Source organism: Hyaena hyaena, unplaced genomic scaffold (assembly GCF_003009895.1).
Source record: "Hyaena hyaena isolate Hyena2069 unplaced genomic scaffold, ASM300989v1 scaffold_53, whole genome shotgun sequence".
Classification (NCBI taxonomy): Eukaryota; Metazoa; Chordata; class Mammalia; order Carnivora; family Hyaenidae; genus Hyaena; species Hyaena hyaena.
This window is the reverse complement of record NW_024080686.1, coordinates 1,284,641-1,310,910: the sequence shown is the minus strand read 5'-3', so window position 1 is coordinate 1,310,910 and position 26,270 is coordinate 1,284,641. Positions and strand designations below refer to the sequence as shown.

Sequence of the window (26,270 nt, the reverse complement as noted above, 5' to 3'; positions counted from 1 at the left end):
TAGGATTTTGGAAGGCTTTGTTATAGTAGTGAATATACTTAGTTCATAAAATCAGAAGGTGAAGTTCAGTAGACACAACATCCCACAACTGATGAAACTTAGATGCAATACTTATGTCTAATAATTCAAAGTGTATAACTTAGTTCAATCATAAACCATCCAGAGTTTCAATTATTCCCTCTAACTTGGGGGAATGATACTCCCGCCCCCAAGTGCATCCAGCACAGGTGACCTGTATATTAATAAACTTGAGAGAAGTGCTCTGAACATCTGATAGAGAAAGCGCATGCTGAGGAAAGAACCCTACTGAGGTCTATGGGAAAACCACCTAAAATGGAAGATAAAAATCACAGGAGAGTAAGCAGCAAATTTCACAAGGGAATACTGATCTGCCTTAGTGTTATTTTCTATTTATGTTTTGTGCCTCTGAGCAAACAGTAAGGATAAATGATTTAGCAATACTTAGTATAACTTGATACGTAAACATTTTAAATCTATGAGCAGCTGCTAAGTATTCAGGACAGTATCACACTAGAGAATTGATTTTCAGCTCTGCCTACACATAGGAATCACCTAGAAAACTTAAAAAGGAAAAAAAAAAAAAGAAAAAGGGCAAAGCCACACCCTCAGATTGATTCAATGAGTGTTCTTAACGAGGCTCCCTAAGTGATCCAACATGCACCAGAAGTAGATGCTGGTGCTGCCGTCCATCTACCTTTTACAAGTTTGTTGACTCCTTTCGTCTTTTTCCTCAAGGATGGTGGCAAAGATCTGTTCTGATTGACGCCTGTCACTCACGCAGCGGCCCCCTTCAGGGGCTTACACGTGAATCCCAGAACATCAAGATGACGTGAATGCCAAATCACTGCTTGCTGTTAAACAGGTGCGGCCAGAAAGTTCTACCCTCATCATTCTCCTAAAGGAAGTCGGAAAGGAACTGATCCTATGATACTGTGAAGGAACATTTTAGTCTTTTGAGAAGCTTATTTTACTCTTTCTAATCTTGACAGAGGAAGTCATACATGGGGGTATGAACTGTGATATTTAAAGGAAAAAGTCTCAACCTAGTTCGATCCTATGTGTCAGTGTGTAGGTGCTCTGCAAGTCTCGGGAAATTTCCTTTAGTATTACTTGCGGGCACAAAGCTCTGCACACATTTCTTCTGGGGAGGAAGCTGCCAGAGCAAAGGTACCTTCACGCCCGCGATCTCAATCATGAACATGGCAGCTCCGAGAACGTGGCCTGCATGGTAACACCAGAACTTGATTCCTGCAACTTCTTTAACCTCATGAAAGTTGATGGTTTCGATTTTGTCCATGCTCTCTTCCAAATCTGTTTCCGTATACAGCATGTCGTCTGCTGATATGTTACTAAATTGTTAAAAATGTCAACAACAACAAAAAATTAAAGGTCAGATTTTTAAAACTCTTCGAACTCAGAGACTGACTGTGAATGAAACAGCCACAGTTCTTTCGCCTTATGGATTACGCTATTTAGAATCCCTTTGACATTTTGTGTTACTTTTTTATTCTGCAATTATAATAATAAAAATGTTTGGTGTATACAGCTACAAAACATGATTTTAAGCAGAGTACATTTAAGGCAAAGCTCATATACTCACACATGCTAAACAGAGATCTTCAATCAGGATGTGAGAAGACTTCTCTCACAAAGCATAGTGTAAGTTTTTTCCTGAAAATTATACGAACGTACTTCCAAAACAGCAAAAGGGAATGGTGGCTAAGGACACAGACTCTAGTGCCAGATTGCCTCCATCTCAATCCCAGCTTTGTCTCTTACTACGACCATCATGGGCAAGTCACCTAGCCTCTCTGTGCCTCACCTGTACAATGGTATTCCTTTTTTTTTTTTTTTTTAATTTTTAATGTTTTATTTATTTCTGAGAGAGAGAGAGAGAGAGAGACAGACAGACAGACAGACAGTGTGAGCAGGGGAGGGAGACACAGAATGTGAAGCAGGCTCCAGACTCTAAGCTGTCAGCACAGAGCCTGATGTGGGGCTCTAACCCACGAACCGTGAGATCATGACCTGAGCCGAAGTCGGACGCTTAACCAATTGAGCCACCCAGGCGCCCCATGTACAATGAGATTCTTAACGGAACCTACATCAAGAAGTTGATGTGAGATTAAATGAGTTGACATGTTGAGGAGTGCAGACATGTCTGCACATGGTAAACATTATTAAAGTGTTAAGCAGTATCATTTTTACTAAGGGTACCTCTTCCATTCTCTTGTATTTATGTGTGAAGAGTAATAAACTGTATCCAAGCTACTCTCGGAGTATACAAACAGTAAACTTTCCAAGGCTAAACATTTATGCTGTAGGCATCACAAAAATACTTCTAGCTTTTCAGATTATCCCGCTTACAACTGGAAAAAACTCCCTTGGAAAACTCTTTCATTTAAGATGGCAATATGCTTTGATCAAATAATCTAAAATAACATTTCAGTATATATCACTGTATCATATACTTGATCTTAAATTTTAATAAAATCGCACAATTCTGTTTATAGAATACTGTTAGCATACCTTATACCTAAATTATAAAGATTCAAAAGGGTATGAAAACTTCGTAAAGACTTTTTGGCCTGGGAAGGGGCTAAGTACATGGTAGGTATCTGAGGAGTGGATACTGAATGACAAATTAATGAATAAAAAGAGTGTCTCACTTCAAAACATAAAAAGGTCTATATCTTGAACTATATGTATTCTGTAGAATCAAATTCCTGTATAAATCTAATAGAGTAACTTACCTAACCTTGACATAATCTGAGAGAAGCCATCTATAAATAGCTTTTGTTGCATGGGTCATAAATGTTCTTCCTTTGAAACTCGTCTTCTGTAGAAACCAGGGCAAAGCCCCACAGTGATCCAGATGGAAACTTAAAAAGAAACAAGAAGAGTCTGTCAATTCTTTAAGCATTATCCATCATGTATCAAGTGAAATGAAACTGTTGCTCACTGTAGAGAAGAGCCCTATGTCACCATTGCATATGGACACTATCAGAACACCAAGTGTAGGTTATACGCAGAGGGAAGGAATAATGCATCCAGTTCTAGCATAAAAAAAGATACTGGAACTATTTTTCAAACATCAAAACATTTACCAGTGATAATTACACAAGGAGGAACATACCCAAACCTCCTCTTGACAACCAGAATTATAATAAGCACTTCAGTGGTATAAAGCTAAGACATTTAGCTTCTTTAGTTTCCATAGAATGTGTCAAGGGCAGCAACCTCGAGGAGATATTCTGGGAAAGGGCTTTCTTGGTCTCAAGTTTTACAGCGATCCAACGTGTACGCTATCTCTTTCTCACCTACTCTACAAGTAGGAAAGTAAGCTTTTCAAAGTAAATATCTCTAAAGTTAAATTTACTTATTTTGAGAGAGAGAGAGGGAGAACATGCACATGTATGTACAAGCAGGCATGAATGTGGGAGGGGCAGAGAGAGAAGGAGAGAGAAAGAATCCCAAGCAGGCTACAGTCTGTCAGTGCACAGCCTGATGCGGGACTTGATTTCATGAATCATGAGATCATGATCACCTGAGCCAAGGTCAAGAGTCGGGCACTTACCCGACTGAACCACCCAGGCGCCTGTGTCTAACCCATGATGCGGCAGATGCAGTGTTGTCTTACCCGACTGCAAAATGCTTCCTAGCAGAATCTTAAAATTTGATAATGATCTTTATAGTGGAAGTTCTTGAAAAACAGTGTCCTAAATAAAGAACTTACTGACTAATTAACAGGAGATCAATCTCAGCTGGGTCAATTAAATCAATGTAAGGAAGGGCGTCCATTCCTTCTAGGCCAGGGTGGATTCCACAGTCCAACTGAAAGAGAAAAAAGGATCATAACTGTACACATTTTATTAAAACTTATTTAATAAACAATATTTACAACAAATCCATTGCACACGTAATCAAGATGGACTGTATTCATGAACATCTGGAATCCAATCCTTACTAAACATGCAAATATGCCAATAACAATTCTAACTTCCCAAATATAAAATATAGCCCACGTTTAAGTCCTAGGTAGCAAGATCTAAGACCTTTTCAGCTAGTTTTTGAACGCAAACTAACAATGCATGAACTTTTTCAAAAACCTTGACTATCAGAAGACGGTGGGCATTTTAAGTTTATAGATTCACTACTACTGGATCTGACTCTCCTGAGAAGATGATAATCAAAAATGGGAAACTTACCAGGTTAGGGCAATGTTAGGTATTTTAACACATTAGGGAATGAATTCTTAAAAGTCACTCACTAATGAGTTACCTGCTCCTTTGGGGGGGCATTACTACCACATTAATACAATAAATGACTAAAAAGACAGTATCTGACCCACGCCTTTAACGGTTGGGAGAAGCAGAGAAGTGGAACCACAGGAACACGATGGGCCACTGAAGTGCCTTTCTTGTGAGGACCACATAAATCATCTCTTCCACCTCCTCTGTTTCTCAGATAAGGAAATGGGCGTGTAGAGGAGCAGCCTGCCTTGCCCAAGGTCTGGGGACCCCGATGTAAACTTAGGTACCTACGCTGCTGAACCAGGGCTCTATCACCCCAGGCAGCATGGGGGTGGCTGGAGGTCTGTGCCTGTTCGGGCCCAATTTTAGCATTTTAGGGTACATCTTCTCAGTTAACTTCATGTTTTGTCAAGTTACTAAGCAGAAGCATATTAGTTATTCACAGTAACATTATACAGCACAGTCTACATATACCAACTATGACATTTTCCTGGGAGCTGAACAGAGAGCTACAGTACCAGAAAAGACCTAATCACCTGACACAGACACGGCCGTACTATTAGCCTGACTACAAAATAATTACCATTATTTTTCTTCCTTTGAACTCCAGGATAATACATGATCTTCCTACTTCTTGCCCGGCTCCACTGCAAACAGTCAAGGGGAGAAGTAAAAATGATTAAAAACAATCAAAATCAAGCCCAATAAATCCAATTTTTTTTTTTTTTTTTACAATTTAAAGAGTGCCCCATTTTGGTGGTATCACTTATCTGAAGCAGGTAAGAGTTCTAGAAACGTACAAAGATAGGGAAGAACAGTATCAGTATGGGAAAAGATAGAAGGTGATCCTTGGGAGTTCAGGGATTCCGCAATTGCTAAAACTTGAGAGGAGACGGTGCAGCTACAAGAAGCCCAAGGTCAAATTCGATCTTTGGAATGTTAGGGCTACATTATGATGTTAACGGAAAAGTAATCTAGTGGTCATGCAGATTATCTGATCACACTTTCAGGATCAGCACTTATGTGTGAACCCATATGAACTTCCAAGTTCTTTCATTTACTTTAGGAGCATACTATGCATTTACTTACATAACTTAATTTTTTTAAATGTTTTATTTCTGAGAGAGAGAGAGAGAGAGACAGCGTGAGCAGGGGAGGGTCAGAGAGAGAGGGAGACACAGAGTCTGAAACAGGCTCAAGGCTCTGAGCTGGCTGTCAGCACAGAGCCCGACGCGGGGCTCGAACCCACAAACCGCGAGATCATGACCTGAGCCGAAGTCGGGCGCTTAACCGACTGAGCCCCCAGGTGCCCCAACAGATCTTAAATTTAAATACACTTATTTTCTTCCTGGCTGGAAACCTCAGTTCCTTTTCCCTCTAATTTGTTATTTCAGATGCCAAGTACCTACTCTATTTTCCTTTTCCCCAAATGAGTAAAACAGCCTTAATTTCCAATTATTATAAGACACACCTGAAGCTAACCCCCCACCTATTTTCCTAGTCTCTCACCTTCTCTGACGTCTTTTCCCATCCGTTCTAGGGAACAATGCATTTACTCTCTACGTATGTGCCCAGCATAGGGAAACACCTGTTACATGGATCCTGACCTCAAGGACCTGGGTCCTCTCACTAGGAGACAGAAACAGATGGCTCCATCTACAGATGGAGATCTTACCACCCAGCAGGACGCTGAAGAAGAAAAAAAATCAAACCACGGTGCTGCTGCCATGAATTCCTGGCCGCCCACTTTCACTGGCCCTCTAGACAACCTCTTAAGCGTCCCTGGCTCAGTTTTCTCTTACAGCTTCCACAGCAACGATTTCAAACTTTGTCCTCGTTCCTAAATTTCCCAACTTCTTCAGTTGAGGCAGGAGCCTTCTCTGCATCAAAAAACACACAGCTCAGGGGCACCTGGGTGGCTCAGTTAAGCGTCTGATTTCGGCTCAGGTCATGATCTCACGGTTTGTGGGTTCGAGCCCCACATCAGGCTCTGTGCTGACAGCTCAAAGCCTTGAGCCTGCTTCAGATTCTGTGTCTCCCTCTCTTTCCGCCCCTCCTCCACTTACACTGTTTCTTTCTGTCTCTCAAAAATAAATGTTAGGGGCGCCTGGGTGGCTCAGTCGGTTAAGCGTCCAACTTTGGCTCAGGTCATGTCACAGTTTGTGGGTTCAAGCCCCACGTCGGGCTCTGTGCTGACAGCTCAGAGCCTAGAGCCTGTTTCAGATTCTGTATCTCCCTCTCTCTCAGAAATAAATAAAACATTAAAAAAATTTTTTTTAAATGATAAAAATCATACAGCTTGTTTGCCAGTTTCCTCAACGTCACTTCCCAACTAACTCACATTTCTTCCTCTATTTCTCCTGTACAACCGAACAGAGCTCTCTTTCTGTCCAAGGCGGACGCTGCCACCATGGTGCCCGCCTTACACACCCCGTCCTCCGAGGCCCTGGACACTTGCTTCCCTTCCCTACTTTCGCATCAGGACCGAGACCTGCCCAGGCGTTCTCACTCCAACATTAAAATGCCTCCGTCCTGATTTCCCTCGGTCCCCACGTGATTCCTTTTCGCGGCCACCTCCTGAGAGCCCTGCACGCTCCCTGTCGCCGGCTCCTCGGCCCCTCACACTCAGTTGAAGCTGGCCTTGGTCGCCCCCTCTTCCGGAACTGTGCTTGCAGAGTGGCTCTCTGTTGCTGGTGCAGGCGGCCTTCCCGGTCGTTCTCTTCTCTCCACAGCCCCTGCTCCCTGTTGGGGGTTCTTCTCTCTTGGCGTTTCTGAGTCACGCTCTTCTCTGCTCACTGGTTTTCCTCCCACTCACGTGCCTCTGCCCACACCTCAAATGGTGACACTGCAAGGGTCTCTCCTCGGCCACCTTCTCAGGCTTCGTGATCTTCAGTCTCAACGCGTGTGACATGCTGGCGGCTTCCAAGTCTGTATCTGTGGGCGTTTAGGTATTTCTACTGGCAAATCGCACAGGCACATTATGTTCAAAGACGCCAAACTCGTTTTCACCTCAAGCCCCTTGTCGTTGCCCTTTTTCCTTAGGATGCTCTGCCCGTAGATATTGATGTGATCAGGTCTCAGTCCAAATGTCGCCTTCTGAGGCCTCCTCTGGACTACCTCTTCTCGTCAGCCCTTCGCACAACTCTATCACAATGTTTACAACTACATGAGGTTACTGTATCTACTCACTGATGGCTTGTTTCTCACTATTAAAACAGACTATCTATTTTGATCACCACTATTTAGCTGCAGTGCCCGATACCAATAAATCTCAAGAAATACTTGCTGAATGACTAAAAACTTCCAAATTATAAACCTTGGAAACATAATGCTAAGCGAAAGAAGCTGAAGCCAGTCACAAAAGGTCACATATTATATGTTCTCGTTTAAGTGAAATGGCCAGAATATGTAAATCTGTAGAGAAGGAAAGATTAGTGGTGGCCAGGAGCTGGGGGGCCATGGAAGTGACTGCTAATGGGCACAGAGTTTATTTCTGGAATGATGAAAAACGTTCTGGAATTAGATAGTGGTGATGGTTTTACAACTCTGAATATACTAGAAACCACTGAACTCTACACTTCTTTTTTTTTTTTTTTTTTGAACTCTACACTTCAAATAAGCTGTATGGTATGTAAATCCTACCTCGATAAAGCAGTCAGAACGCAGCAGACTCCCAAATTTATTCCAGACCTGTCCCAGCTCCTGTACTCCTTGAGTGAATAACACGACCACTCACCAGCTGTCCAACTTAGGAGTCTGAGACCCCCTCACACGCCTCTCTACAGGTGCCCCTTCCGGTATATCTGATCAGCTACAAAGCTGTCAGGATTTCACCTCCTTACTCTCTGAAACCTACTTCTTTCCAACTCACTGACGCCCATTTCATTCATTCCAAGCTCTCACTGCTTTTTACCTGGATTACTTCAATTACATTCCTCCTGGATTCCCTCCACCGAACCCCCTCATCTGCTCCACCGCTGTTAGGAGTGCCCTTTCTAAAGCCCAATTCCCACTATATCCCATCCGTGCTTAAACCCTTCACTGGCTCCCTAGAACTGACATGACAAACACCCACACTCCTTCGTATGTATACAAGGTCCTTCATAAGCTGGTCCCTGACAGCCCCTCTCCCACCTCATCCGCTCATCTTTCAGCCACGAGGAAACCAGCCAAAAACCGTGGCCACTCTCATTTTCACATGTGCCGCTTCCTCTGCCTGGATCAACCTTGCCCTGCACTTTACTGGTCTTTATTTCCTACTTATTCTTTAGGATTCAGCTCGGGCATTGCCTTTTCCAGGATACAGGAGCTAGGCTTTGCTCGTCAAATTGCTAGAAATCCCTTTGCCGTCCTCTCCCAGCACTCAGAGCAATGCCTCTCTGGACTCTTCTAATATTCAGCATTTACTGAGCACCTGCTATGATCTTCACTCCCCCACAGTGAGTGTTGCTATGCTATTTAAATGTGTAGACATGGGTTCAGCGAGGTTGCTCTCCTAGCAAATGACAGAGTAGGGGCTGAATTCCACGCCTGACCCCGAAGTAATGGTCTCCTACTGTTCCAAACTACCTCTCCAGAACTTCTCACTTTGCATCGCAATTCCTTCCAAAAGAATGAGTCCGGTTAACTCAGCGCTCTTAGTGCCTAGTGTGGTGCTTGACACTTGCTCAGTGCTTGCTGAATACAGGAAGAGAGGACACATGTGGACTAAGCATTGGGAAACTTGTGTTATGTCCCGGTAGGTGCTCAACTAATCCTTACTGAATGGATGCGTACATACTGTCTACCTTCTGAAAAATGCACGAGTTAATGCGATGCTAACTTCTACCTAAACATGTGTCAGTGAACGCAAACCGCTCATCTCTAGGAAAAAGTTCCCCACTTTTTCTAAGTTCTGAGCAGCCTTCTAGATTTGTGAAGTGTTTCCCTGGCAGGAGGCCAGCTCCACTCAAAGACTAGCCTTCCCATGCACAATCAAGGGACGAGTTTTTGTCCTTAACCTCTCTGCTCTTTCTCCTCTCTTTCTCCCTTCCTTATTCTGCTGGGGTCTTAAGTCAGAAGGTCAAAACTCAGAGCTCATTTATTTCCTCTTTCACATCCTGGCAAATGCCAAGTCCTGGAGGTAGCGTTAGAAACAGACGCGGCGCTTCGCACCTGCCAGGGCGACCCCAGGTCCTCATCTCATCCTGCTGCTTCCCCTCCTTAGCGTCTAGGAAAGCGCCCAGCGGCCCAAAGAGACATTTCTTCCCGCCCAACCCCAGCACACACTCTCCACTGAGACTGAAGAGAAAGCAAAGTCCCATTCAACCTAGCGGGCCCGTTCCGATCCACAGTTCTCCAAACCCCTTCGGCCGGAGAGGCCCGGCCCGCACTGCGGGCCAAGGGCGGGCTCCCGAGGCCTGCGAGCGTGGGGGGCGGCTGAGGCGGCCGAACACCCGGCCACCCCTCCTCGAGCCTCGCAGGGCCCGTGGCTTCACTCCCTCTCTCGCTGGTCCCTTACAGGGGTCGGATCAGCAGCTGGTCACTTTCCTCAGCAGGAATCGCAGACATCTCGGACGTCTGAAGGCGAAGCGCGGGTGAGGCTCAGGTCGCGGAGCCTTTCTAAATTGGAAGCAGAGCCACGAGAAACCACAGGTAGGAGAAGGCCATCCACCCAGAGCACAACTTCCGGCCCTCAGGCGCCCGCGCCACTAAGCTCTTCCCCCCAACTTCCGGTCGGAGAACCCAGGCCGCGAGGTTCCGCCCCCGGCGGCGTCCGGAAACCTGGGGTGGGGTCAGTTCTGCGCCTGCGCAATGCCTCGGAGGCGGGGCTCGGCGGGCGGGGCTCGGCGGGCGGGGCCTGGGGCGCCGGAAAAGCTGGCACTGGAATTCGAACCGGAGCGGCTGCCGCAGTGTCCGCTGCCCGGGCGGTGGGCGTCTGACCCCGACCGCAGGCGGCCCCGGGGGCGGGCCCGCGACTGTGAGGTGAGAGTCGGGCCCTGGCCGCTCCCGGACTGAGCGTGGCCGGGAACGCGGGCCCCGAAGGCGGCGCCGCTGGGGAGGCCCGCGGTAGGGCGGATGGGTGGGGCCGCGGGAGCTGCGGGCTCCCCGGAGACCCGCCTTCCTGGGGTCGGGGACCCTCGTGGCGGCGCGGGGCGGCGGTGGGAGCGGAGGAGCAGGCCCGGGCCTAGCGGGAGGATGCAGGGCCCCAGGTGCCGGGATCCTCTTTGGGGAGGGACCGCAGCGCCTGTGACGGCAGGTGTCGTGTGTGGCTCGGTCCCTCGGACGCGACACGGGAGTGGGAACCTCCGCAGGGCTGTTACCCGACTCAGACTCCGCTTTGCGGGGCGGTGAGGAGCCCTGCCTTTTTGCTCTGGCTCCTCTTGGTCTTGGCTCCAACCCCCTCCCCCCGCTGCGAAGGGCCGGAGTTGTGTCCGTCCTGTTTGCTGTCACCGTGCGCACCTGCACGTGGCGGGCACAACACGAGTGCGGACTACGTGGGAAGCAGGGTGGGGTCTGGGAAGAGCTCTGGCCGTCAGTTCTGTCTTAGGTTCCAAGCTTGGCCCCACCCATTGTTAGCCTGGCGACCTTGGGCAAGTAGCTGAGAGTTTTGGCTTCTTCATTTGAAAGGGGCTCTGATACTGCAGCCTTGCTGGTCAGTAGCAAGGGTTACAGGCAGGCACAGTACCTAGTACTGGGTGGCACGCAGCAGGTGTTGGGGACAGAAGTTGTTATTTGGGAAAAGGTTCTTCAGTTCATTAAATATGTCCTTTGCCAGTCTGTGCTCTGATGGATCCCTGGGATATAAAAGGTGCTCACTGGGTACCCAGGGATGAATGAACGATTCAGATTTTCTTGCTCCTCCACAAATTAATCAAAAACGTAGAAATAAGTTGGATGATGGGGCTAATGAAAAAGCTTGGGCTTGGAACTCAGTCTTGGGCAAGTGGCCTAAGGACAGACACTGGCCAGTGGCCTGAGAATGGGGTCTCCAGATACACTGGGAGAAACTTCTCACGGGAGCAGGGACATCCAGTAACCACGCCATGATGTGCTCATTCTTGTCCCTTCATCAGGTGCCTTGTTTTTCTGGAATGAACTGACCATGTCGGGATGACGGGAAGCGCTCTGTGCACACCGCTGTCTGTGGGAGCTTTGAAGGCCATAAAATAGAATTTGTTCTACCGTAAGCAGATACCCTTGTTCCCTTAGTAGGATCCAATCCTTGGAGAAGTTGTTAGGTTATCTTACTTATAAATCCTCCTGAAAGATGGGTCACAGTTCCCTCATCTATAAAATGCAGATCATAACCTACTTTCTGTAAGCCCCCTGAGGCCGGGGGCCTGGAGCTCGAAGCGTAATATGCAGCACAGACGAGGGAAACCCTTAAAAAACATCTGGAGCAAATGATTGTGTCTCCAGGTTGCTGTGAAGGTAAGAGTGACATGGTGCATTTGGAAGCATTGAACTATGAAGTGCTGCTATGCAGGTAACTTAGTAATTCTTCACGTATACAAGATGTGCTCCTATGCAAGGGGCAAGGGTAAATGTTGCTTTCCAGGCATCGATGATTACGTAAGAACAAGATATTTGCAAGACTGACCCTGGAAAACTCAAGGTCGCCTCCTTCCCTGGCCTTACAGGAGTGAGGAGGGGAGAGCTGGCACCTTGGAATGCTTTAAAGTCAGTTTGTACTTAAAGGGAGCTCCAGGCCTGGAGAAAAGGGCGCATTCTGAGAGGTGTCTGTGTCTTCTGTTCTAAGCCCGACCGTTCACAGAACATGAACCCGAGACGGCAGCTGAAGCTCAGCATCTTGGTTGTCAGCCAACGTGTCACATGTTTTACTAAGGTCTTGAATTGAGTAAAGACAGGTCAGGTGCTTGAATGTTCTGAGGAGTCCATGACACGCGGATGTTACCTCTGAGAGCGCTGCATCTCACGCCCCTGGGTCGGACAGGAAGGTTTCTGTCCTTCTGGCTCATTGGGTTCGATTTTTCAAACTTAAAAAGAAATAAAGAACAAAACAGTAATATCCAACTCTTGTGGTCAAAGGAAAGTATTTGTTTCCAGTAAGAAGACTATGCCGTGGACCCAGAAGGAACGGGTGATCTTTATTCCCGTGACGCATGGAGTGATTTAAAGTTGTTTTCCTGCCGTGACTAATTGCCGTTTGCTCTTCTAGGGGGAGCTCCTTTGCGTCGAGCTATGGTGAAAAATGTTTCGGAAAGGCAAAAAACGACACAGCAGCAGCAGTTCCCAAAGCAGCGAAATCAGTACGAAGAGCAAGGTGGGGCGCATGGGCTTCGGAAGAGGGCCCTAACGCGGGGGATTCTGGTCCCCTTCCCGGCGCGGCCGTACTGACCACGGCAGAGCTGCCCATGGTCTTCACACTAGGCGCGTCGTAACGTTCGCTTGTTGTACTAGACACACATTACCCTGGGCTCGATTTGATTTTATTTTGTTGTGGGGACCTTCTGAGATTATTACGTGCCTGAACCTAGATGGGACAGAGGACGGATGAAAGGGTCTCCTTGAAACACTGATTTTTTAATATTTTACATGATGGAAATTGCAGGCAGTTAGGGGCTGGCGTCGTGAATTCTGGGGTTGGTGCTTGTGTGTACATAACTATAGGTGTAGTTACTCGGGGCCGAGTTAGTTGGATAGTGAGGCAAATGCCACGTTTAGGGCTCCGGAGAGAGTGGAGAATGGGGTTGTAAAGGGGCCTCAGGGTCCTGAGTCCCCGTCCCTGGACCAGCCCGTGGTTCTTGGTTTCACTGCTATACACGCCCCCCCCCGCCCCCGAGCTCTCGGTTTGAAAGAGACGGGTGTGCCCAGGGCTGGCAGGTGGCAGGGACGGGAGAAGAGCCCGTGGCACATGTGGGAGGGTGCCCACCTCCGGGGAGCTGAGCCGCGCTAGCCGGTGCAGCCACACCGCAGTGAAGGCAGGCCCCGGACGGCCGCTGGGGAGCCTCACTGAGCCCATGGGGGCTTCTAGCCACAGGCACAGGAATTTGACATCTGTGGGAATCCTGCCTGAGAGTGGGAAGAATTGACAGTTTTCTTTAAGGGTTTTGAACTGAGGCTAGTGGAGAAGCTCCCCGCTGTCACCTCTGCAGCCCCCGTGTGGGGACCCCAACCCCGGGCAGCTGGTCTGGCCCCGTCTTGTTCTCTCGATCAGAGGCTGGATCAAGGGGGAGCTGATGACTTGCTGCCCGCAGAGCAGGACGGGAGCTCTGAGTTTTCAGACTCCGTGGGGAACCTGCTAAGGGCTTGAGATGTTCGTTCTGAGCCACGTCTTCTTTGATGTGGCCGTTGGGGCCGGAGAGGTAGAGAGGTGCAGAAGGGGCCACTGTCCCCACGATGACGGTGACCGCCTGCTGTGTGGCTTCGGAGCCGTATCGGGACTATTAGGTTTGGGTTGTAGGTTGATGGAAGCTTTTGTTGTCTGTTCTGGATGTGGGAAAAATAGACCAGCTTCTCCCTTCCTGTCCGTGTGCAGAGGGTCCCCAGGTAGGGGAGGAGCCTGAAGGACATGTCACTCTGTTACTCCAGCTGTTGTGCTCGTCCCAGGAGTCGGTCTCAACTTGTAACAACGTCCCGATTCCCACTGCCCCCGCCCCCCCCCCCCGAGTGTGTACGTTATTTCTGGTTTTCAGGCCCACACGGAACGTCATGGTGAACATCTCTGTGCCCACAGCTCTGTTCTCACCTTACGTTATGCGCTAAGAAGCGCAGTTACTGAAAAAGGGGAAAAACATATATAAGACCTGATACAGTTTCGGATTCGCCTCGATTCACTTCTCAAACTTTGAAAAAATTTGAGTGTATTTTCCTTTTAAAATCTCATTTGGATTTGAGGTGACTAGTTTTTAGAATCCGTAATTTTCACAGAGTGCTATTTCTAACGAAATGAAGCGTATCCAGAGTACAACTCTATAGAACCAGCCACGCTAACATGGAAGAGGCTTTGCATTTTGCTTAACAGTTGTGTTGCGTTTTCTTTGCAGTTCACATTGTGCACCGTGCTCTGGTCTGCGGGCCGGCCTGTGTGCGACGGTGCGAGCCCATCCTCGTCCGAGCAATTGCAGCGGCACGGGAGTGGCCTCCTTTGGAGGCCTGGGGGTATTTTCTAGATATAACCTTGGGTAAATCCTTTACCCCACTGGGTAGCTTTGCTCATTTATGATACGGATCTTGCTCCCTGCCTGCTTTCTGCACCGGGTTCTTTCTGGGGCCAGTGGAAATTAAGTGAGAGCAAGGCATAGATTTCCACACAACGACCTGACTTCCAGGGGGCTTACCAGGAGGCGGGGGTAGCAGCTGTGGTCTACACTGGGAGTGCCCACACCGCGTCTGTGTGACGCCCCTATGGGAAGAGGACCTGTGTTTTGACGTTTGCCGTGGAATGTGTCTTTAGAACATTCGGTCACACTCTTATCTGCCTGAAGAGTCAACCCGCTTTTGTTACGTGTTGATTCCATTTTAAGAAGTGATTTGAACGTTTGGTAGAGGATTTGAGAGAAGACAGCGCTTCTAATTCTGTTTCCATTTGTGTTTGTTCTTCCTCAGTCCGTAGACTCCAGCCTCGGGGGGCTGTCACGGTCCAGCACCGCCAGCCTCGACACAGACTCTACCAAGAGCTCAGGTACGGGGCAGGGCTGTACGCTTACCAAGGCTTTGACCTGGCGCTCAGGGAGCATTACCGGGGCAGCACAGCAAGCTCTTGTGCCCTGGGGGTTTTCGTTTTCTCCTCTGCCATTTTGGACAAGAGTTTAGAAACGGCCCAAGATCTTGTGGGACGCGGGTCGGCGTGAAGGGGCTGGCGAAAGCCACTGCTTGGCGGTCTGCTTGCGCATGTGGGCCGTCTGCTCGGAATGGCTCCTGGGGCAAACCCGTGTGCAGAAGATCCTGGTGACAATGTAGGGGTTTCAGAACAGCTTCTCAGGACGTGGGGTGGCAGAGTTCTGTTGGAATGGCCTTGTTTGTGGGGTGTAGGACCATCTTGCTGATGAGAGAGATGCAAGGGTAGCGTCTGTCACAGACCCTCAGAAACATCCTGCAGCCACCTGAAATTAGTAGCTCCTGAGACATCAAAGGGTAGCTTCCCACTCAGGCCGATAAATGGCTGGAGTCTAACTGGAAATATAAAAAACCATACATTTTTCTTGTCTACTTTTCCCTTTAGGATCGGAGACTGGTCAGTCTATGAAAGTGGGGATGGCAGAGGGGGAGGGTGGGATGAAGGGAGGAAGCATATGATGTAAGAGAGCATAGAGTAGCATAGGGTCTATTATTTTTGGTTCCAGATGCCTTAAAAACATGAAAAACATGGGCATCTTTTGTTACATAAACATAACCTAAACGTAACCACGTAGTATTCCTCTAACATGGCAGATTACATAGTCCTTTGTGGTGATTTGGGCCCCGGCTGGATTTTACAGCCCACACAGTTCTGCAGCCTGATGCCATCTGTCGTGTAAAGTAACATCAGTTGATGTTAAGGGACTTCCTGTCTGGCATTATTCCATCTACATGAAAAAAACAATTACGGGTTTTTTGTTTGGCTTTTTTGACCAAACTACCTGGCAGAGGTAGACCTGGTTTGCTGAACGGGGAAAGCAAATTCATCGTTAACGTAGTAAAGAGGAAGAAGAGACTAAAAAACCTCTAAATATCTTAATGTATCTTGAAGGCACTCAGTCGTTTTCCAGTTGACATTTATTTTTCTCCTGTGTTGTAATTTGTGCCTTTTGAGATTTTTCTGTTGAGTGTATCATGAGTCACTGAAGACAGGGTTAGTGAAATCCCAAGTTCTTTCCTATTACTTTAAATAATTCTGCATTAAAAGTGTTTTATTTTCACTAATGGTTAAGTTCTGACAAGTCTGTTTTTTTACTTGCGAAGGGGTTGAGGGTACCCCATAACGCAGGTACTTCTTTTGAAGTCTTACCGTTAACAATTTTCCTTTCACCTTTAGGACAAAGCAATAACAACTCAGATACCTGTGCAGAATTTCGAATAAAATACGTTGGTGCCATTGAGAAACTGAAATTCTCTGAAGGAAAAAGTCTGGAAGGGCCCCTAGACCTGATAAATTATATAGATGTTGCCCAGGTAAAAGAATATATATATGTATATGTATATTTTAAATATTAGAACATTCTAGAGAATAAATTCATGGCTTTGGAGAAAATGTTCCATGCTTTTATCACTGTTAGTATATTTACTGAACACTGTCGTCATAGGTGGTACAAGGTATGTAGGACGGAGTCCCATGGGAAGAGACAGTTCTTTTCTTCAATAAAACAGCACTTTTTCCATTCTCAAGGCTGACTGAGCTCCTCATATAAATGAGCGGAGTGCGGGGACTGGTCACACACCGTAGGTCTGTGTTTTCAAATCGTCTGGCAAACCCTACTGTATCTCCATTGACCTAGTTACAGCTCTTCGGATAATCTAACCCCTAGTGGTTTTGACCTGTCAGTTATACCCCGTTTGCAATAAGAACTGAGGTGAAGTGGGTTTCAAACACATATCCCAGTCAGTGGGCGCCCGGGTGGCTCGGTTGGTTGAGCTCCCAGCCCTTGATTTCAGTTCGGGTCATGATCCCAGAGCTGCAGGATTGAGCCCCATGTTGGGCTTCAAGCTGAGTGTGGAGCCTGCTTAAGATTCTCTCGCTCTCTCGCTCTCTCGCTCTGTCTCCCCTCTCTATCCCTCCCTCTGCCCCTCTCGCCTGCTCGTGCTCTAATTAAAAAAAATATATATGTCCTAGTCAAGAAGAGTAAAAAAAAATACAATTATGAAGGAAAATTAAGCGTGAAAATGAAAGACCCTCAAAGACGAACGTCGTGCACAGAGTACTGCGCGGTGTGTGCCCTTCCCGTGTGCGAGTGGCTGAAACAGAACACTTCAGTCGCTTCCTGAGCCCCCGCGGGAGGGAGTCACAGGTCTCGGGGGTTAACGGGCAGCACAGCGGGAAGAGCCCCTCCCCAGGGCGAGCGCGCCGGTGGCTCCGTGACGTGGGCCTGGCGGGCCCCGGAGAACCGAGGGCACGGGAAGCCCCTTCTGCCCGAGGGGAGCAGGCCGTCCGCGCGCGTGGGCCGTAGCCCGGCGTTCAGGCTGCGGTCGTCGCGGCAGCAGCGCGCAAGCGACAACCGGCACAACCACTTGTACTGAAGGGGGCTGACGTCCCGTCCCCGCCCGGACTGGGACGCTTTTCATCCTGAGAGGTTTCCCAGGCCGCCCGGGCCTCGTCAAAGCCCCGCTGGCGGCAGCAGCGTTGCCCTGATCCCATCTTTGGCTTCTCGCGATGGCGGAAGCGCCGTGAGGGACGCGGGCGGACGCTCCGCAGGCGCCTACGCCCGGGTCGCCCGCCGTCGCCGGCTCGGCCTCGCTTGCTGTGGGAGGACAGAACCAGATAACGCGCTAGGGAGACCGTCGGTGTCGTCTGCTCATCACACTCAAAGCCCTGGGACGGGGGCAGCCACACCTACCTGGCAGCAGGGAAGCCGTAAAGTGGCTCTGAAACAAGGTTCCTGCAGCTGCGTTTCCTGACGGCTCCACGTGCCAACAGCAGCAGAAGCCTGGAGTATCCGAAGCTCTAATAGGGGCACCTGGACGGCTCAGTTGGTTGGGTGTCCGACTCTTGCTTTCAGCTTGGGTCATGATCTCATAGTTCATGAGTTCGAGCCCCACACTGGGCTCTGCGCTGACAGCGTGGAGCCTGCTCGGGACTTTCTCCCCTTCTCGCTGCCCCTCCCCCACTCTCTCTCACACACGTTCTCTTTCCAAATAAATAAACTTAAAAAAAATAGATTTAAGATTTAAATACCTTTTTTTTTTTTCTTTTAATGTTTATTTTTGAGAGAGAGGGGGACAGAGGATCCGAAGCAGACTCCTTGCTGACGGCAGAGAGCCTGATGGGGGCGGGGTTGATGCCACAAACCATGAGCTCATGACTGAGCCAAGTCAGACACCTCATCTACTGAGCCATCCAGGTGCCCCAATACCTTTATTTTTCTAATGTAAACATCTAAGTCTCACTAGGACCTGTGGGAATGATTTCAGTTTATAACTAAGCGTTCACATCAGGACAGATGGATGTGAATTTTGCTCAGATCTGTGAACTGTGACAACAAAATAGAACAAGATCCTGGTGAAAATTTTTGTCTCTTTGGAGAACGATTCTTGCCAGGCTCCCGTGTACCCCACATTCTTAAAAGGGTTTGGGTTTGTGATGGGCGGATACTGAACTTGACTGATAAGTTTTAAGGAATGTGACAGAATTGTTAATGGAGATCATGTCATTTATTTTTACTTTAAAGCAAGATGGAAAGTTACCTTTCGTTCCTCTGGAGGAAGAATTTATTATGGGAGTTTCCAAGTATGGTATAAAAGTGTCAACCTCAGATCAGTATGTAAGTAGTATTTATTAGAGAATTTGGGAGTCAGGCTGGTTAGGGCCCATTTGTCATTCTGTCTGCTGTTTGTAGGCTTGTTGGTTGGTAAACGTTCCTGGCAGCTGGTCTTTAAAAACTGACTGATTTCCTTAATGGACACCTCCTTCTGCTCCTCGGGTACGGGTATGGGAGGGCCCCGGGCAGCACCCCCACTGCTGGCCGCTAATGCCTTTTCTACTTAGGCCCTCATGCTGGCTCACAGTAGATGTTGGCTTAGAAGCCTGGCATAGAGAAGGGGATCGTGAACTCAGATCTTACTCCCGTCTTTCTGGAATTTTAAGCAGGAAGGGATAACCCTGAAGGCTAACTGCCCCATTAACTGAACATTCTCAAACGTCCATTTGGGTGAAAAACCTATATAACTATTTTCTGCTAGATCCATAAGCCTCACAATAAATTCTGCACAGAAAACTAAGTGTGTAAAGCACAGGTAACATGGTAACCATGTCGCATCTCCCTGACTTCTGCAGGACGTCTTGCATCGGCACTCTCTGTATTTAATCATCCGGATGGTGTGTTATGATGATGGTCTGGGGGCAGGAAAAAGCTTATTGGCTCTGAAGACCACAGATGCGAGCAACGAGGAATACAGCCTCTGGGTTTATCAGTGCCACAGCCTGGTGAGGTTTCCAGTTGGCTTGCTTAGTCTCTCATTTGTCAGATGAGGGTAAAACCACAGCGTACCTATGGTCCTCTCAGAGGCTCTGGAGATGCCACCTGCTGTGCACCTGGGTGCCGTGGGTGGCCGTCAGGGCCCAGGTCAGCCAGCCGGCCCTGACTTGCTGCTGGCGGGCAGTTGTCCGGGCGGGATTAGTACTCATGTGTGCTGGGATCTCAAGGTCAAGGCTGTTGCAAGGCAGGTGAGGAAAGTGGTGTGCCCTCCTGAGCAGAAGCCCCTCTTGTTCTGTACGTGTGATCTTAGGGACCCATCACGCTCCTTCCCAAAGGCCAAGTTCATGTTACCACGCGTGCTTCCCCAAAGGCACGCAGGAAGGGGGCACGTGACACACATGGTATCCTGTTGATGGGCAGGTCTAGGAGAGGTGTTAGGAGGGTCCGATCTATAGATTTGCCGTCAAATTATACTCGGGAAGAGATGGATAAGGTCTCTTACGCTGTCTTTTCCACCCACTGTAGGAGCAAGCACAAGCTATCTGCAAAGTTTTATCCACTGCTTTTGACTCTGTGTTAACATCTGAGAAATCTTGAATTCTGCAATCAAGTAGAAGCTAACTTCGTGTGGGAGTTCAGTGGTTTCCAGGGTTGAGCTATTTTGGAAGAAGGAAGTGATGAAAGTGAAGAAATGCAGCGTGTTAACATACTGATCATTTGCTTTTCTATTAAAACGTGTCTTATTACAGTGAGTGAACTCTCAGCGAGGTTCTCTGCTTTCTGGGACTAAAAAAGAAACCTCACCCATCGCTTTTAAACACAGATGAGCTTAGCACCCAAGTGTCACAGAAGGCCCTCGTGAGTAGGGAGCACGGAGAGCTTTCCGAGGAGGCCACGTGCAGTCCATGGTGCAGCATGTGTGCACCCCCTCGCCCCCGGGAGCACCACTCACCCAGTCTGTAACAGCAATGCAGCGCTGCCAACTCATGACACAAAAAGTAAAACTGTGAAGGTGTACCGTCAGGATGACACACTAGGAGACTGAAGTATTTATCTCCGCTCACAGACCAAAGATCGCCACGCATATTAAACAGTAGAGAAAGAATTGCATGTACAGTAGGCTAGTGGGTTTTTCTAAAGGACCATTTTAATATGCAATGCTTAAAGGATTAAAAACATTAAAAATAACACTATGTCCATTTACAGGTATTTTATTTTTTTCCAGTCAAATGACTAGTTAACAGGAGGAGTCACCTTATTGAACATGCTCTAATTATAAATCACTGCGGTAAGGACCACGAAAATAAGAACTGATTTAGGTTATACATTATATACAGTTGCGCTGCAACTAATTCAAAGTAATCAAGTGAATGAAAGAGTATCATCCATCTCCAGTAGCGTTCCGAGCCGCAGAGTGCGCCATCCACCCCTCAGCAGACCACACAGGAGCTACGAGTCTGTGCAGGCATTTGAGTCCTCAGCCCTCGAAGTCAGATCTGATGGAAAGTGGCAAGAACATGCCAGAATCCCGCAGCTACGTTCACGAAGCGTAAACTTTAAATATAAATAGGTATCTACAGTGTTTTCCTTTCTCCCAAGTTGTTTCTTAATTTGCAAAGAGCAAAGAACTAGGAAAGGATGTTATCAGGGAAGGTACTAGAGTTTCTCCTCTGGCAAGAGTAATATTAATTACTGCACAATAGCACCACCAAATTGTCAAGTGGAAAAACAGTTCCTAGATATTTCTGTACCAGTGAACCGGATAGATTAGTTTGGGAACTGGTGTTTAAATGCCGGTGAGAATCAACTTTCATTCCTTATAAAGCTGGCACCAAGTAGTCAAAAGGCGGATTATGAGACAAAATGCAAGAGGACTGTGTTAAAATATACGTAAGAAGTGCACTGTGCAAAATATAGGTTTACTTTCTTAAATCTACAAGGGAATTAACTAAATGGAAGGGTTCAAACAACAGAAATGAACAATTAGTGAAAACAGATGTAGTGCTTTAAAATCAAAACAAAACTAATTACAGATCTAACATATTTTTACCCGGAACTTTGAAAGGCAAAAAGCAATTGCCACACAACATCATAAAACATTCCAGTTTGTTCTGTTTTCCTTTATAAGAACAATAAAAAGTAGAATGCAATTAATAATGGAAAAAAAAAAACACAAAAAGCTCTGCACTTACTAATAGAGACAGGCTGCTCCAATCAAAGGTACCATCGTAACCATGCGATGAAAACATCGCTGCCTCGCTTTCCAAGCCTGGACCTAAGCTTATCCCTTTAGTTCTGGTAAAAATGCAAGTGGGCATTATCGGCCTATTCTCAAAGAGTGCCGCAATGTCCAGTATTCCTATTACGAATCTTATACTCACGATTACTAAATAGAGGTATGATAATCAAGTTGGTTAAACTCACGAATTTTGGTTTATTGTAACACAACCTAACCCCCCACCCCCAGTGAGAATGACATGATGGATTTCAGTAGACAGTGGATGTCTGTCCAGGAGTGTTTTATTACCTGGGACCTATAAATTTCAGATATGCTCTTGGTTACAAGCGGACAGATTCGACTTCAAGACAGCATAACTACCATTCCTGCTGGCGTAGTATATAAACACAAGACACTAAATTGAGTAAACATTCTCGGGGAGCCGGAGAGGGAAGGCAGCAGTACACTCAATAGGAAACGGCAAGTGTGTGTGAACACAGTGGGGTCTGTGCCACGGTACTCTAGCTGGGTGACGGAGGAGGGTCAAGAAGGCAAGTTCTAGAACACCTAAAGCATATAAACTAAAGAACTGTTTTGCAATCCATCATCCTTAGTCTTTAACCAAATTCAGGAAATGCAGTTTTCTCTAACGTGGAACTGAATTAACTGCTAGGACCATATGCCGTAATAAACCATAGGTAGCTTGGTTAAGCAGGATTGTTCACAACAGGCTACACGCACATGCAGAATACAGTGATAGTTGCAACCTCACAAATTAGGGCTGGAAAGTACAACGCTAAGGCGTCAATTTCCAAGTTGCTTGAACTAAACCTTGGGTGGATTTCAAAGGAAATCTTTAAAGGTTTCTTAAAAAAAAAAAGTCTTTAAAGGTGAACTGACAGCATTTTATCTAGACAGTCCAGGACTGGGCTACTTCTAAAGCAAGTTTACCAACCAAAGACAACTGACTAACCGACTCTAGAAGCAGGCTGAGGAGAGCTGAGGAATTTCTAATCCTCAAACGTTTTCAGGTTCAGCTAATTCTGTAGGTTGAGGGTCTCGATTACACAGCTAAAATAACTTCTCAGTTCACCTTTTAGGGAAGTCAGTTTTTCCTAACAGAAGTATGGCAGTATTTCATGAAAACCACAACTTATAGAAAGAATCCATTTATATACACACACAGTTGCCTCTGAGTGCGTAAAACAGAAGAGCGGTGCTGGCGAACGTGGGCTGCCCTACAATACGTTTCATGGAACCGGTCATTCTGGCAAGAGTCTGGGCACCAATAACAGAACAGGGACATAACAGCTGTTAAAAGAAGTGGGTTTTTTGTTCAGTAGCAATTCAGTCAGCAATAAAGTGCACAAATGATACAGGAAACGCTCCTTTGCGACTGGGGTCCCCATCAATGTGGCCGATCTGAAACGAACAAAAGTTCAGGTGGTTATAAAAATTCTAGATGTTGGAACCCTTGAAGGACATTATACAGCATTTGGAGAAAAAAGGGAAGGAAGGTTCGTTCAGAAGAACTTCTGGGAAAGAATTACTTGGGTGAGACATCTAAACTGTTTTGCCTTTTTTCTTTCAACTCATGTTTCAAATATAGTTGACCCTTGAACACTGGGGGGGGGAGGGGTTAGAAATGCCACAGCCACACCCTCCCCACAGCTGAAAATCCACATACAACTTGTGACTCCCCCAAATCTTAACCACTATTAGCCTGCTGACCAGAAGCCTTCCAGAGACATAGTAAGTTACCACTCACGCATATGCTATGTGTTCTTAGGATAAAGCTAGGGAAAGAAAATGTTAAGAAAATGAGGAGGAAAAAATACATTTAAGTGCTATACTACTGCATTTATATATAAAAAACTCCCCATAGTAAGTGGACCCACGCAGTTCACACCCGTGTCCAGAGAACCGCGCCGTGTGCCGGCTGTGTAAGGAAGCGCTCTTTGATAGGTGGGCCAGGCGTCTGCCCAGAAGCACACTCACCAAGGTCCTGGCGTTCTTGGGGGGGAGGGCGGCTGATTACTGTCCCCCAATTGCCTTTTTTTTTTTTTAAATGAAGAAACTGAGTGTCACAAGTTTGTGAGTTACAAAGTCACAGAAAGTGGCAAATGTGTGGTTGGCTCTATTTCAATGTAGTCAGGCGTTTACCAGAGGCTGCAGCAGATTCATTTGTTTTCACTCTGGATAAATTCTAGAAGTTATGCACCAAGAATGATCTCAACAGTGTAAATTAGGGAGGTAAGTAAAGTCTAAAACAAAACTGCTATAACACAGCTGGTGAGATTTTGCAGGAGGGGGGGCGCGGGTGCCGACCTACTCGCACTGACAGAGCAGAGCTCAGCCTGCAGGGCGGGGCTGTCTCCTGTGTGGCTGACCTCCCAGACTCCGGCACGAGGCCCACTGTCATCTGTCACAGCTGCCCCTCACTGGGGGCCTTCTGTATACTCTCTCCCACTGCTGCAGTGACTCCCCTTTCACAGACAAGGGGCCGGGGCCTAGCAACACAGGCAACCTGCCCAGCGTCACCGAGTCTGTGGAGTACGGGGCCTGGTCCCTTAGGGTCACCGGGCACCCTGCCACACTCCCCTATCCTTGCTTCCACCGGATGTCACCACTCCTTTCAGGACCCAGGCAGACACGCAGGGACTGTGCCCCCACGTGAACTTTCTACACGCCCGCCACCACCAAACCCGTGGTGTCGGGGACGACAGTACCATCGAAACTCAAGGCCTCATTTCAGACCCTCGAGTGAACTCGGGACTGCAGCCCAAGTGCCCGCCCAGCCTGTGAGAAAACCCACCCGGGAGGGAAAGCTGGGCCAGAGACGTACACGGGGGCACCCAGGCCAGCGGTGCTGAGGGCGCGTGGGCGGAGGGCCTCGCCTGCGAGCAGACCTCTCGTGCCAGGTGGGCTGGGATTTGCCTCCGCCCTCCCCGGACGTCCCGGGCCTGGACCCCCGACTCACCCACCACTCCTGGTCCTCCTCCCCGTCCACGATGATCACGTCCCCCTCGGAGAACGTCAGCTCGTCAGGGTTGTCAGCCACACAGTTGTAGAGAGCTTTGACCCGCTTGGGCTTTAACTTGGTCTGTATGGGGGGGGGGGGTCAGAGGTTAGCGTGGCAGGAAGGCGTCAGCTTGCGGGGCAGGGAATGGGGCCGCTCTGTTTCTAATCGGTGCCAGGGTGCTGGCCCAGCAGACCACAGGCGTCAGGACGGGCGGCTCGGTGTGGCTCAGGGGCGGGGGGACTTCCACAAGGCCTGGAGCAAAGGTAAGCAATCCCAGAAGAGCGCAGAGAGCTGGGGGCGGGCGGCCCCGTGCCTGTGTGACAGAGCTGAGCCCTGCGACCAACCATCCCACATTCGGGAAGAAGCCTCCCCTCCGCCCACTCAGGGTTCCTCGGAGTCTCCTGCTCATGACTGGCCCGGAGCACCAGCACCAAGGCAGGAAAGGAGGGGCTCTTCCACTTACGGTCTGTGACTTCCTGGGCATGGGGGCTGGGGGCTGCAAGACCACGCTGCTGGACAGAGGACCCAGAGCTTCCGTTCCAGAGAGATCCACTGCGTGAGGCCAAAATGAATCAGCTTCACCAAATGCCCTCAGTTGTAACCACCGAGTTATAAACAATATAAATGCCACAGTGCCATGTCTGACGGGCAGGTTTCCTGAGATTTTTCTCATCTACTGAGGGAAATGTCCCTTCAAATCCCAAAAGCCGAGTGACTTCCATGCACCCTCTGTAGAGTGTGCAGAGCATGTGAGTGTCACAGAGCGGGACAAAGGCCACGAGCATCTCTGCAGATTTCTAGATCCCCGCTGGGAACTTCCAGCCCCGCCCCCATCTGAAGGGGCCAGTATGCAAGACTCAGCAGGGAGCAGCCCCAGCTGTGGGGGGCGGGGGGGGGGCAAGGTGGCAGCTGGGGCCCGACTTCGCTGGAAACGCCTCCGCTTTCCACACAGAAGTACACCCCAGTAAAGGAAATCATTACCAGGTCCTCTCGGCTGGCCTTTGTTGATCAGTGGGGTCGACTTGTCGGCCCTAAAAGGGGAAAGTAGATTTACTGAGGTCTGAGGCCCCACAGCACATCATCTGTCCCCACCTCACCCCCCCTTCATAAAGGAATCTTCCATCTCATCTCAGAATGAGGTGAAGAAAACATGGAAAAAAAAGTTTTACACGTATTTTCAAGGAACTAAGAAGGTCTAACATGTGAAGGCCCCACCCGTCTGACCCATCTTGCCATTTGATGTCCATCAGTGTCAAGACAGAAATCACCATGCTGGGGGCGCCTGGGTGGCTCAGTTGGCCGAGTGAGTGACTTTCATTTCAGCTCAGGTCATGATCCGAGGTCATGGGATCAAGCCTGTGTCAGGGTCAACACTGAGTGTGGAGCCTGCTTGAGCTATCTTTCTCTCTCCTTCTGCCCCTTTCCTCAACTTGCACTCTCTCTCTCTCTCAAAAAAAAAATTCATGCTGACCCCCTCTGCCCTTAGTCACCCCCAACTACAGAACACCTACAGGAAAGGCCTGAGCCTCTACGACACCAGGCAGCAAACCTTTCTAAAGGGCTTGGTAGTAAGTAGTTGAGGCTCTGTGGGTTATAAAGTCCGTCAGGACTACTCAGGGCTGCCACCACAGCACGACAGCAGCCACAGGTGATGCACAGAGGAGGGTGACTATGTGCTACCCGCTTTATTTATGGCCACTGGA

The 26,270-nt window shown here is 48.2% G+C and overlaps 3 protein-coding genes across 7 annotated transcripts in view; 1 reads left to right on the top strand and 2 right to left on the bottom strand.

The window, feature by feature from the left end:
* Positions 1–9,951, bottom strand: part of CPSF3 (cleavage and polyadenylation specific factor 3) — a 41,766-nt gene extending 31,815 nt beyond the window's left edge. The window contains exons 1-5 of one of the 2 annotated variants that reach the window (XM_039231041.1): positions 9,775–9,951; positions 4,858–4,921; positions 3,758–3,855; positions 2,775–2,903; positions 1,193–1,370 (exon numbers count right to left, since the gene is read on the bottom strand). In XM_039231041.1, the coding sequence (XP_039086972.1) occupies positions 1,193–1,370; positions 2,775–2,903; positions 3,758–3,855; positions 4,858–4,921; positions 9,775–9,824 (519 nt within the window). In that variant the 5' untranslated portion in view covers positions 9,825–9,951. Of the gene's footprint in view, positions 1–1,192; positions 1,371–2,774; positions 2,904–3,757; positions 3,856–4,857; positions 4,922–9,774 lie in introns of those variants that run through there. The other variant, XM_039231042.1, reaches the window with a different exon arrangement.
* A 150-nt stretch (positions 9,952–10,101) lies between these two features.
* On the top strand, positions 10,102–20,023 carry ITGB1BP1 (integrin subunit beta 1 binding protein 1). Its single transcript, XM_039231028.1, has 8 exons — positions 10,102–10,238; positions 11,330–11,439; positions 12,436–12,540; positions 14,826–14,901; positions 16,234–16,370; positions 18,581–18,673; positions 19,186–19,335; positions 19,853–20,023. Exons 3-8 carry the CDS (start codon positions 12,469–12,471, stop codon positions 19,922–19,924), a joined length of 600 nt encoding a protein of 199 aa, XP_039086959.1. The 5' UTR covers positions 10,102–10,238; positions 11,330–11,439; positions 12,436–12,468; the 3' UTR covers positions 19,925–20,023.
* A 1,418-nt stretch (positions 20,024–21,441) lies between these two features.
* ASAP2 (ArfGAP with SH3 domain, ankyrin repeat and PH domain 2) overlaps positions 21,442–26,270 on the bottom strand; it is a 172,396-nt gene continuing 167,567 nt past the window's right edge. For all 4 annotated transcript variants that reach the window (XM_039231024.1, XM_039231025.1, XM_039231026.1 and 1 more), the window contains 4 exons: positions 25,549–25,598; positions 25,031–25,119; positions 24,526–24,648; positions 21,442–22,967 (listed from right to left, as the gene is read on the bottom strand). In XM_039231024.1, coding sequence (XP_039086955.1) covers positions 22,893–22,967; positions 24,526–24,648; positions 25,031–25,119; positions 25,549–25,598 — 337 coding nt within the window. In that variant the 3' untranslated portion in view covers positions 21,442–22,892. The remainder of the gene's footprint in view (positions 22,968–24,525; positions 24,649–25,030; positions 25,120–25,548; positions 25,599–26,270) is intronic.

Excerpts from the sequence above, each read along its gene's own strand:
- ITGB1BP1 (XM_039231028.1), top strand. The coding sequence starts at position 12,469 with ATGTTTCGGAAAGGCAAAAAACGACACAGCAGCAGCAGTTCCCAAAGC. Across the intron at positions 14,902-16,233 it reads AGACTCTACCAAGAGCTCAG|GACAAAGCAATAACAACTCA; the intron begins GTACGGGGCAGG and ends TTTCACCTTTAG. Across the intron at positions 18,674-19,185 it reads TGTCAACCTCAGATCAGTAT|GACGTCTTGCATCGGCACTC; the intron begins GTAAGTAGTATT and ends TGACTTCTGCAG.